The sequence below is a fragment of the Capra hircus genome, chromosome 8 (assembly GCF_001704415.2).
Source record: "Capra hircus breed San Clemente chromosome 8, ASM170441v1, whole genome shotgun sequence".
Taxonomy (NCBI): Eukaryota; Metazoa; Chordata; class Mammalia; order Artiodactyla; family Bovidae; genus Capra; species Capra hircus.
In genome coordinates, this window is record NC_030815.1 from 43,990,850 (window position 1) to 44,004,076 (window position 13,227).

A 13,227-nucleotide genomic window follows, 5' to 3' on the forward strand; every position below is an offset into this window, starting at 1 on the left:
TTTGTTGATAGGAAATACCTGAGCGCTGGGTTCACTGCTCTCCAAGGTTTCTGACTCAAACGTCTGTTTCTGAAGCGTCTTGTGAAAATCTTTTCGGGATCCAGTCTTTTTAAAGCTGCAAATGTCTGAACTTCCTTGGTTCCTTTCGTTGTTGTTATTAAATAAGAGACAGAAGGAGGAAGAGAGACAGAGGCAAAATCATTAGTCTAAAAATAAAAGTAATGGCTTAAGTGCAGACATGGTTCTGAAAGATCTTGCAAAGAGAGGACCAATTGTAATTCTTCACATCTAATTGTGCACCAGGCCTAACACAAGGCTCTGTTGTAAACAGAGACAAATTTGCCTCTTCGATGGCTCACTATTAAAGGCAGGGGTGGCCTGGGAAAATGCCATTTCAGAGGTGTGGTCATTTCAGCTGTGGGGCATTTGGCTCCAAGCTGAAGCTGAACTATGACCCCAGTGGAAGAGGCTGGAATAAATCTAGCAAAGTGCAGAAGCAGGGAATAAAGGTCATTTGAAGATAAAAATAGAGGAAAACATTTAATCTTCAAATCAATGTTCTTAGTAAAGAATAAAAAAGGCAGGATGTGGTTAAGAAAAATAGAATTAAATGATCTATGTACCAAAAATCTTTGCTACCATCCTCAATTGCTACTCCATGCATGTTATTAAAGTTGTTTTAATAAGTGTTGCAAATATTATACAATATCAATTATATATGGAATGTAAAATATAATACAAATGAATCTATATACAAAACAAAAACAGATTCACAGGCATAGAAAAACAAAGTTACTAAAGGGGAAAGGGGGAAAGAATAAATTAGGAGTATGGGATTAACAAACTACTACATATAAAATAGATAAGCAACAAGGATTTACTGTATAGCACAGGACATTGTATTTAATATCTTATAATCACCTATAATGAAAAATATTCTGAAACATACATATATAAATAGATATACATATATTACTAAATTACTTTGCTATACACTTGAAGCTAACACACTATTGTACATCAATTACACTTCAATTTTTTAAAAAATGTGTTGCTATGGAAAGGGTTTAATGTAATGTCTAGCACTGTCATTGGGAAAGAAGTTAGACAAAAGGGCAGTTAGACAAAAGAAGTTAGAAGAAAGGGCAACAGATATAAGTTGTCAAATAATAACTACAGAAACCAACATGTGCATTCCCTATTTTTATGACTCAAAGCCTTCTTGGAAAACATGCTGCAAACTCAACCACACAAACATGCACCCATCTTGTTTGATTTCCCACACTATCAGAAAACCATCGAGGAAGCTGGTAAAAGGATGTAAAACAAGGTTAGGATTTATCACGAAGATCAAAGAGAAGACAGACAAAGCAGGAAATGTAAGAGAGCTACTAGCAATAATCCAAATACAGTTTATAACTCTTTGGGAGGGGTGAAATGTTGGGTTATGCACAGGGGCACAGAGCAAGTATTCAATACTAAGTGAAAGGAGTCAGGAAAAAAAAAAAGATAACTGCATGATTCCATTTACATGACATTCTAGAAAAGGAAAAGTTATAGTGACAGAAAAGAGATCAGTGGCTGCCAGAGTCTGGGGGTTAAGACAGTGACTGCAAGGAGGCCTGGGGCAATTTAGGGGGGCGGGTATTGGGACTGTTCTGTGTCTTGATTGGAATAGTGGTTACACAACTGTACGCATTTGTCAAAACTCACAGAACTGTAATCTAAAAACCATGAATTACAATTACCTAAAAATCAATGGATAGAGGTTTAGGATTATGCCTGACATTGATTAGGATACTGTTTACACTCAATACTCACTAAATGTAAGGTCTGATACTTTGCTATGGTTTATTATATTGCTTTACAGAATGATGGGTTTTGTTGAGCAGGAGTAAATGGATTCAAGTCCTGGCTCCACAGTTTACAAGCTGTATGACCTAGGGTAAATTACTCTATTTTTTTGCGTCTCAATTTTGTTATCAGAATAATAGGAATTAAACTAATACCTACTTCATCAATTCTATTGCAGGCAATAAATACATTCACATATGTAAAACAGAAAATTTCTTGGCTTATGGCAATGATTCAATAAATATCTGCAACTACTTGATGTTTATTAAATGGTATTAGAGAACATCATTCAATTGTCCCTGTCAGCTGACAAAGAATCTAAACTAGACCAATAAGTAAGATATTATAAGCAAAGGGAAAAAAGGGTACAACTCAGTGTTGCTGAAGATTTCCTTTACCATAACGGTCCATGGGAAATCTTTCATGACAGGCAAGGTACTACAATGATATATTCACAGAATAAAGAGAAGATTTGAAAAATCTTAAGAATTGCATTTTCTAGTTCCAATTCAACCAATCCAAAATATTCCTTTCATTCTAAGGACTTCAGAAAAAGCGCTTAAATCCGTATGTCAGAGGAATGAACCCCAAACTTTTTCTCATGTTTTAAGGCATCACAGGGAAAAAACTACTTTTCTCTGGAGGACCATACTTAATGAAGCCACTTAGTTTTCTACGGACATGCCTTTGTTATCCATAACCATACAGTCAAACACTGATTTAGTTGCTATTTTATTCCTCAATTATCTCCTTGCTGATATTACATTTCTCTGTAATATCCAGGGATAGTCTTTTATGTCCTTGCTATCTATGATAATGGCTTTGAATCCCACTTAGGGGGCAGGGGAGTGGAGTAATGGCCATTTGTGTTCCTTCCCACTCTCATAATGCCATAGGACATTTGCCACTCAGGTTCTATAATTGAGACTTTTAAATCAGACAAATAGTGTGTTCATGAAGGATAGGGGAAACTTCTAGATTTTTAATGTACTAGGGAAAGATGAAATTGCACAGAAGCACAAAATTCATGAATTCCTTTTGAGAGAAATATATTTTCCTACTTGAAATGTTTGTCTGTGTTACTTAGACCAGAATTATGCCTTTAATAATTCCATTCCACCTTTATACTGTCTATGGCACAAAGTTTACTGTCTCCACTCTAAAAATCATGCTTTTTCTCTTCATGACTTCTGAAAATGATCAATAAATCTAATGAATAGACAGTGCCATGGCTGCATGTTTATCTCATCTTATTTCCATATATTTTGGTAATTTTGTATGGATTGCTATTTACTGCCATCCTTTGGGTAACAGTAAATATTTTAATCATTATTTCCTCTGTAATTTTCTTTAATGAACTAAAGAGAGAATAACTTAAGAATGTGTTTGGTGTCTTGGTGGAGAGTGGAGCTCTCAAGTAATTAAACTTGTTTACATGCTATTTATTCTTGGTCTATTATCCATAGTGAAACATTTGATGAGTGTTATGAGAAGCATCATAAAAGCCCTTAGACTCTGTCTTTCATCCTGGGTGATTAAGGTAATTCTGAAGGAAGGTCGTGCTCAAGGAGAGCTGGGATATCAAGGAATGGGGTATCATCTGTTTTATTACTCCATATTTTACTCCCAGTGAACTGGTAAACAATTATAATTCAAACACATCAGTGCATATAATTCAGTTACTCCCAAAACACCATAAAAATGTCTCCCTGATCAATAATGGCTTATTATGACATGCATTTCTTATGCTGGCTGTCAAGGTGCTTAGCTGTTTGCTTTCTAAAAGTATGGAAAGCCATCCAGGCTCATCAGCCTCTACAGTTACAAACAGCAATCCAGCTGTGGAAATCACTGAGCCACTCTTGACCTGTTATGTGCAGATTCCCCATCCCCACAAATCCACTCCCACGAAAGCCCAGTTCACAGGCCAGCCCTTGCACCCGCCTTCCCTGACCTGGCCAGAATTAACTGCTTCCTTCTGTGAATTTTCAAAGCATGTTGCTTGTACTTCTCGTACAAGCTTTCATCATGCTCTATATTACAGTCTAATTACTTGTCTAAATTTTTACCTCCCCTGCTAAATATGTGCTCTTCCTCACTAGACTATGACTTTGCCAAAGACACAGATTCCTTTGAGCTAGGATTCCTGTGTATTCCTCAGGAGGCATCACCTAAACTTTTGTTGAATGGGAGAACAAATGAAACTCTAGCAAGCAAACGGTCATAGCATAGTCCTCTCACACCAGGGTTTTCAAATCTCTCAGACTCACCATCGTCTTTCTCTGTAACAAACACTTAATAATGCCATCTTTATAACTCAACTTCCTTTTTTTTCTAAGTCCATAAAAATGTCCCAGCTGTTATTTATTGAGAAATAAAAGAAACATAATACATAAAACAGCATGTGTGTAAATATGCAAATGCTTGGACACGACTGCACCAGAGAATATAATGAAATAACTGTTTGCACCTGTGGGAAGAATTGCTGTCAATATAACATCTACAAAACCAATACAGACATGCTGTATGGGTGACTCAAACACCACGAAGCAGGCAGTAATGTGATTTCTAAAATGGGGGGAAACTCCTGTAGAGCTCTAACCAGCATGAAGCTTAATTTCCCCTATGTTTACATGAAAGCTGTTTCCTTGGAAAATTCAGTTCAAAACGATTTGTAAGAAGCCATACAGGCTTGGCTCAGATATTTACAGATTGGATTTTCACGGCCCTGAATGTCCAGAAGGACATGTGATCGTTGTGTTGGGTGCTGAATTTGGGACAGTCCTTCATAGTGTGTGATGACCAAGGCACTTCAGGGTGTGGAAAGCAGTAGTCCACCCTAGTCACTGAGATGATAAAAAACAGAAACCTCAACTACCCTCATTGAGAGCCATAGCTACTAACATATCAGAAAACTGGAATTTCCAATTCCAATTTAAATCATAGATTTTGGCAACACACCTGGGAAAGGAAATCCACAAAGACTTCCTGGAAGGAGTAAAATGGAACAAGTTTAACCAGGAAAACAGCTGCATGCAGGTGTTTGTTTGGAGGGAGAATTCTAGTAGTGGAATCCTAAAGTGAATGCTTTTCAGAGTTCTACTCTTGGTTTTGGTAAGAAAGTAAATGTCCCGTATAGAAATAACATAGGGAAATAGAGATGTTCGTTTCAGTTCAGTTCAGTTGCTCAGTCGTGTCTGACTCTTTGCGACCCCATGTATCGCAGCACGCCAGGCCTCCCTGTCCATCACCAACTCCCGGAGTTCACTCAGACTCACGTCCATCGAGTCAGTGATGCCATCCAACCACCTCATCCTCTATCGTCCCCTCTCCTCCTGCCCCCAATCCTTCCCAGCATCAGAGTCTTTTCCAATGAGTCAACTCTTCGCATGTTAGGAGATTTTAAATTCAACATATCCACAAATTAAGGGTATTTAGATCTATAGTTGGAGAAGGCAATGGCACCCCACTCGAGTACTCCTGCCTGGAAAATCCCATGGACGGAGGAGCCTGGTGGGCTGCAGTCCATGGGGTCGCTCAGAATCAGACACGACTGAGCGACTTCACTTTCACTTTTCACTTTCATGCATTGGAGAAGGAAATGGCAACCCACTCCAGTGTTCTTGCCTGGAGAATCCAGGAACTGGGGAGCCTGGTGGGCTGCTGTCTCTGGGTCGCACAGAGTCGGACACGACTGAAGCAACTTAGCAGCAGCAGCAGCAGATCTGTAGTACATGCACCAGTCTTGCATCTAATGGTATTATCATTGATGCTAATACAGCTATCACTTCTTGGACTAGTGATCGTCTTAGTTGAGATTCCTTAGAAACTGAGCCTGAGACAAGGACTCATGTGCACATGATTTTTGAGAGTGTGCACTTTTGGGAAAGAAAAGCCTGTAAGAGAGATGGGGAAGCAGAAGGAGTCAACTAAGGAAGCAGGCTCAGATAAATTATTGGCATTATACACAGGGTACTCTGGAATGTTCACATTGCAGAGTTGTCCTACTATCCCACTTTGAGGCAAGAAATGGGACTATGATACCCCTTGTACCAGTGCTGTTGTGCTAGTCGGGCACTGCTTATTACCAACCAACCCAAAGTGGGAGATTAGGGACTGAGAGGCAGAGTGAATTGCTCAAATGTCTTTGGGCACAACAGCTCCTATATACTCAAAGCAGCTGTGAAATAAATGCATGGGATGGCAAAAGGTACATACTAACGGTCTTTATTACAATGCCAGGCACCTAACATATATTAATTTCCTTTTATTCTGAAACAATTTCAAACTTATAGAAAAATTGAAAATATAGTAGAAAAGCCTTTTCCCTCTCCCAACCCATTTGAGAGTAAGTCGTTGACCTAATTCTCCATTACCCCTGAATACTTTAGTGTGTCATTTCTACAAACAAGGGCCTCCCAGGTGGCACTGATGATAAAGAGTCCGCTGGCCAATACAGGAGATGCAGGAGACTCGAGAGGCTCAGGTTCCATCCCTGGATTGGGAAAATCCCCCTAGAGGATCCAGTATCCAACCTGGTCCAGTATTCTTGCTACCTTGCCATGAACAGGTATTCTTGCTACCTTGCCATGGCAAGAATAGGTATTCTTGCCTGGAAAATTCCATGGACAGAGGAGCCTGGCAGGCTACAGTCCATGGGGCTGGAAAGAGTCAGAAACTGAGCATATAAACAAGGACATTATCCATCATAATTAGTATGCAACCATCACATTCAGGAAATTAACATTGACACATTCAGTTCAGTTCAGTTCAGTTCAGTTCAGTTCAGTTGCTCAGTCTTGTCCGACTCTTTGCGACCCCATGAATCACAGCACGCCACCACCTAATCTTCAGACCCCATTCAGGTTTCACCAAATGTGAAATGCCTTTTAGAGCAAAAGGATCTTATCCAAAGTCATGCATGTCATATGCCTTTAGTCTTATTTACTGTGGAACAGTTCCTCAGTGTTTCCTTGACTTTCATGACCTTGAAATTTTAGGCCTGTTATATTTTAGAAAGTCCCTCCACTTGGGTTTGATTATTGTAAATGCCTCATGCCTCATCAAGCTTTCAGCTTATTTATTTGTATCGTTACAGATTCATAGTTTCCTATTTTATTCAACATATCCTACTTCATTTCTATTATTACTTATTTTGGTGCTCTAATTGTCCTTAATTTGACCAGGGCGAATCCCTTCAGCTGCTCTTACGTCTTTTTCACATGTCCGCAGCAGGCACTGATCACATCCTACTTTCCATCTCAAGACATTCCAAGGTGATCTTACTTTTCTTCTTTCTCTCAAATCTGGTATCAGTCATTTCTCCAAGAAGTTGTGATTCTTTTTAGTGGAAAATGATTCTTAGGAGCCAAGATGCTGGTGTTGGGTGTGCTTATTGCTATGAAAGTATTGATCCTCCTATGTCTTTTCAGTGAACAGAGTTAAGTAGGGAGGGTATGTGAGTGTGACTACGCATGTGTGGGCTGAAAACCGGGAATTCATGTTGATCCTTGCGATCTCAATCTGACATCACAGTATCCATTGAAGTTTTCTTCCTTTCCATATTAACTTCTCAGGCAGTAAAAAAATCTGCCACCTACTGTCCCTAATACATATCACTCCCCTTATATGTAACCATTGTCAACATCAACCCCCCCACCCACCCAGCTGCCTCCCTAAAATTCTGACTCTGACACCCTGCACCAGGTTGTCCCTGTGATGCTGACGCTTAGTGCCAGGCGACACTCCCGCCCAACGAGGACATCATTGACCGGACTCTGACCCCTCCAGGTAGGCTTCCCCTCCACGTGTGTGCTCCCCTCATTCCACTCAGAATGTCTGCTCTGTTAGCACATGCCAGGCCGCCCCAGGCTCACACACCCTCCTCACACCACGTAGGTTCTGATTCTCTGTGCCTCACAGGCCTCCTGAATGTGAGCCCTCCTCACCCTGTCTGGCCTTCAGCTCCTTATTCGGGCCCTCTCAGCTCATCTGGCCCGCCTCATCTTTATCCTGAGGCAGGGATAACTAACTTATTCTGATGGTTTTCACACCAAATTGTACAACAAAGGAGAGGAAAGAAAGAGAAAAGGGTATAGGAAGGGAAAGAGGAAAAAGAAGAAAGGGAACATGCATTGTTTTCCAGTCCTTACACAGGCCTTCAAAGTGAGCACCATTTCCCCCTATCATTTCACACTTGAGGAAATTGTGGTTCAGAGAGATTAAGCCACTTGCCCAGGGTCTCACAGCCATTACACAAGGGGCCAGCATCTGGACCCAAGGCCCAGTCTCTATGGTCCAGATTCTGTGTACTCCACCACACTGTCCCTAAAGAGAACGCTCTCAAAATACGTTTGGTCTTCGGATTGTCCCCATACGTATAACAGTAGTATTTGAAAAAGGAGAAGGCAATGGCACCCCCTCCAGTACTCTTGCCTGGAAAATCCCATGGACGGAGAAGCTTGGTAGGTTGCAGTCCATGCAGTCACTAAGTCCGACTAGGAGTCAGACACGACTGAGCGACTTCACTTTCACTTTTCACTTTCATGCACTGGAGAAGGAAATGGCAACCCACTCCAGTGTTCTTGCCTGGAGAATCCCAGGGACGGGGGAGCCTGGTGGGCTGCTGTCTATGCGGTTGCAGAGAGTCAGACACGACTGAAGTGACTCAGCAGCAGCAGCAGCATTTGAAAAAAGGAACAGTTCTTTGGAGAAGGAATAGACTGTGCTCCTTTCATGAGAGTGAGTCTTCTACCACTTGGCTACTTCTCTGCCTCTTTCTTGTCTGCAAATAGGTTCAACAGGAACGTGGCTTTCTTTGGCTCAGATGCCCGGGTAGGATAATGAGGCTGGCACTCTGGTAGCTGGTGGCACTCAGCCATCAGTCTCACTACCTACTTCATGGTGGTTTCTGCCTTCTGCGGCTGGCACTTCTGAAATGAGTCATCTTTACACGCTTGCCAATCCTTGGCCTCTCCTCTCCAGCCAGCTTTACCCGCGCTGCCACCCGGCAGCTCTGCAACCTTCTGAGATGTTAAAATGGGGAAGTAGATGCTAAATCTAGAATGAGGAAGGGGAGCACAGTTTGCTCTGGTTTCAAATCCATAGCCATGGAATACATCTAGTCTCCATGCTTTCATCCCCAAACCCTGAGGGCTGGCACAGATATAGGGTTAGAGTAGAAATGTTGTGAAATGAATTTTTAACACTATTCTGAACCTCATTAAAAAAAATGCCTATTTTTTATGTCTTTGGGGATCCATGTAAAGGACTTCAGAAAACATTCTAACAAAACCAAGGACAGAAAAGAAAGCATCCACCTACATAAAATAGCAAAAGAACAACAGCCAGAAAGTCTCATTTCTCCTAGATTTAAGCTTCTTTTGAGGATAAAATCTGATATGAATTTCTTCAGATATAGTGTATAAACTCTTTACTTTTAAATCATAGATATAACTCTTTATCTTTAAATCTGGGGGAAATATCCTCGAATTCACCTCATGGCCATGCCCGTACCTGATGGAGAAACAGAGGCACGGAGAGAGATGACTAAAGAAAGGTGGAGGGCAGGCGTATGGCTGTACCTGTGTGTGTGCTGGGGAGGGGATTTGTGGGGGTTCACTCATAAGCAAGCATATTTGGAAATAAGTTGTGTATTTTATGAAACAATAAAGAAAGCTAAAGCAGACATAGTTCTGGTCTCCAAGTTCTGGTCTCTTATGTGTGCATAAGATCTTAAACTAGGTTGTTTCCTGATTTATATTTCTGTGGCCCATGCAAGTTTCCCCATGAAGAAGCATGTGATACTGAATTTATGACATCAATATCCTCTAAGGTGCACATGTCCTAAGAAAGACAAAGGGCACGTGTGAACTATGAATTTTAATTCACACTTTTCTTTCCACCTTAGAACAAATTAATGTTAGTTAATTCCTTTTGGAACTTTTCCCCTTAAAATTTGATTTCTCAGGAAAAACATTCACTAATTCAGTGTGCTGTCATTTAGGGCAGTATAATCTTAGGAAGCAACTTAGAATTTGCCTGTATTTTCCACTATTTTGAGCTGGGTGGTTTTGTGCCAGAACATTAGATCATATGAAGCTTTTTATTTGAATCACGAGGGACAGTCCCCTAAGGATTTCATACACTAGAAAAGCCTACCCAACCAGCTTACACATACATGTTGCTGGATCTATTTATATTGGTGAAAATAACTTTGAAAAAGCTAGCAAGTTTATGAAATTCCATATGAGGCTCTCTCTCAAAAATCTGTTAGAAAGTAGAAAATAAATATTATAAAATGGAGCATAGTCACACATAAATCTCCTCTGTTTTTATCACTACCATTTGCACACTTAGAGCAAACTGGAACCAAAATCATTTTCATAAATTTTTCAGAGTCACATCTTATGAAATATTGCTTGAAAAGGTCTCCACACACCTTCCTACACTGTTGGTGGGGCCACTGTGAAAAACAGTATAGAGGCTTCTTTAAAAACTGATAACAGAACTACCATATGATCCAGCAATCCCACTCCTGGGCATATATTTGGAGAAAACTCCAATTTGAAAAGATACATATACCCTATTTCACTGCAGCACTATTTACAATAGCTAAGATATTCATGCTCCTTGGAAGAAAATCTATGACCAACCTAGATAGCATACTAAAAAGCAAAGACATTACTTTGCCAAAGGTCCATCTAATCAAAGCTATGGTTTTTCCAGTGGTCATATATGGATGTGAGAGTTGGACTATAAAGAAAGCTGAGTGCCAAAGAATTGATGCTTTTGAACTGTGGTGTTGGAGAAGACTCTTGAGAGTCTCTTGGACTGCAAGGAGATCCAACCGGTCCATCCTAAAGGAAACCAGTCTTGACTGTTCATTGGAAGGATTGATGCTGAAGCTGAAACTGCAATATTTGCCCACCTGATGAGCAGAAGTGACTCACTTGAAAAGACCCTGATGCTGGGAAAGATTGAAGGTGGGAGGAGAAGGGGACAACAGAGGATGAGACGGTTGGATGGTATCACCGACTCAGAAGACATGAGTTTGAGTAAACTCCAGATGTTGGTTATGGATAGGGAGGCCTGGCGTGCTGCAGGCCATGGGGTCACAAAGAGTTGGACATGACTGAGCGACTGAACCAAACTGAACTGACATTCTTTGCAGCCAAAGATGGAGAAGCTCTGTACCGTCAGCAAAAACAAGTCTGAGAGCTGACTGTGGCTCGGATCATGAACTCCTTATTGCCAAATTCAGACTGAAATTGAAGAAAGTAGGGACAATCACTAACCATTCAGGTATGACCTAAATCAAATCCCTTACGATTATACAGCGGAAGTGACAAATAGATTTGAAGGGATTAGATCTGACAGACAGAGTGCCTGAAGAACTATGGATGGAGGTTTGTGACATTGTACCCAAGGCAGTGATCAAGACCATCCCCAAGAAAAAGAAAGGCAAAATGGTTGTCTGAGGAGCCCTTACAAATAGCTATGAAAAGAAGAGAAGCAAAAGGCAAAGGAGAAAAGGGTGTATGGTAGGTGTATATTTAACTGGGATTTTAGGATGAGTAAGAGAAGAAAACTCCATGATAGAAAACAATCTTATTAAAGTGAGTATAATAGCTTCCAGTATTCTTGCCTGGAGAATCCTGTGGACAGAGGAGCCTGGTGGGCTGCTGTCTATGGGATTGCACAGAGTTGGACACGACTGAAGCGACTTAGCATGCATACATGCACTGGAGAAGGAAATGGCAACCCAATCCAGTATTCTTGCCTGGAGAATCCCAGGGATGGAGGAGCCTGTGGGCTGCCGTCTATGGGGTCGCACAGAGTCGGACACGACTGAAGCGACTTAGTAGCAGCAGCAGCAATAGCTTCCAGTTTAAAAACAATAACTAGAATAAGATTAGAGGAATTCAAGTTTCAGTTTAATCAATAATATCCAGCACTGGCAAGGATATGGGGGGAAAGGGCAGTTTCATGCCCAGTTGGTATTGGAGTAAATTAACACAACTTTTCTGGAGAAGAATTTGGAAGTACTTACTAGACTATATGGTTCCATTTCTACCTTCAGAAATATTCACACATGTGTAGAGGCAAATGTGAATGGATTTTCATTATGGTATCATTTATATCATGAAAAATGGAGACAACTGCAGTGTCTAACAACAGAAAAGAAGTCAATAATTTATAATATATTCCTTTGCACCTGGAATGCCAGGCAGCATTTTAAAAGAAAGGGATAGATAGGTCTTTGATATGGGAAGATGCCAAACACATTATTGAAAACAATTATGCAAGTATGTAAAATATGTATGTGTGTATATATTTGGCATATATAAATATTTATATAAACTATAAGTATTCATATGTGTTTGTGAGGGGATCAAAAGAGGATCTGGAAGGATACTCAATGATCTCTATGCAGTTTAGAGTTGGTAGAAAGAAAACAAAAAACTCTCCAAAACATAGAGAACAGACTGGTGGAGGGTTAGGGGCAAAAGGAGGATGAAATGAGTAAAGGTGATCAACCATATGGTGACGGATAGAAACCAATTATTTTGGTAGTGAGCATACTGTAGCGTACATAGAAAGAGAAATATAACATTGTATATGTAAAACATACAATGCTATAGACTAATGTTACTTCAATAAAAAATAAATCTGAGAAGAAGTTTTAAAAAGAAGAGTGAGTTGAAGAGGACAGGGAGCAAGTGATTAGTGAGGCAAGAGGCTAGCGTTTTACTTTGTACACTCCTTATTGCTTGATTTCTTTCTACTTAGTATACTCCTTATTGCTTGGTTTCTTTCAAAACAGGCACACACTATTTGACACATAAAATAACAAATTAAAATGAAAGCTCATTAATCACCAATTAACAACTGGTCAGGAACCATTATGTGACTTCCTCCAACTTCCCAGCCTATGAAGGCACAGAAAAATGGAAACTCACCAAAACAGAAAACGTAATGCCTAAGTGTAGACAGAATTTCTGTGGATCCAATGAAGCTAGAAGGAGAAGGATGTACCATACTTTGTCTCCCCAAAGGGGAACATAGAGGATAGCATTTGTACTTTCCTTCTTGCCAGTCCCTGATTAGTCAATGTCTATAATAATAGTCAGAAATCTAAATTCTCCTTCTTCATTGTAGTGGTTTATCTAGGAAACCACTCACAGGTTCCACCTGGTTTTACTGACATGAACCATCACCAGAACCACCACCTTCCTTGCCTTTCTCTTTCTACCATCAATCGGCAACCATATAGAAACAACTCACAGAACACAACCAGCCTAAAACATATGTAGAGTTAGGAGATGAAGGGCATCTGGCAATAACGTACTGGATGCTCCTTGCAAATAAAAT

The 13,227-nt window shown here is 40.3% G+C and overlaps 1 protein-coding gene across 2 annotated transcripts in view; it reads right to left on the reverse strand.

The window, feature by feature from the left end:
• Positions 1–13,227, reverse strand: part of DOCK8 (dedicator of cytokinesis 8) — a 235,049-nt gene that overhangs the window by 140,361 nt on the left and 81,461 nt on the right. For both annotated transcript variants that reach the window (XM_013965961.2, XM_018052045.1), the window contains one exon: positions 19–142. In XM_013965961.2, the coding sequence (XP_013821415.2) occupies positions 19–142 (124 nt within the window). The remainder of the gene's footprint in view (positions 1–18; positions 143–13,227) is intronic.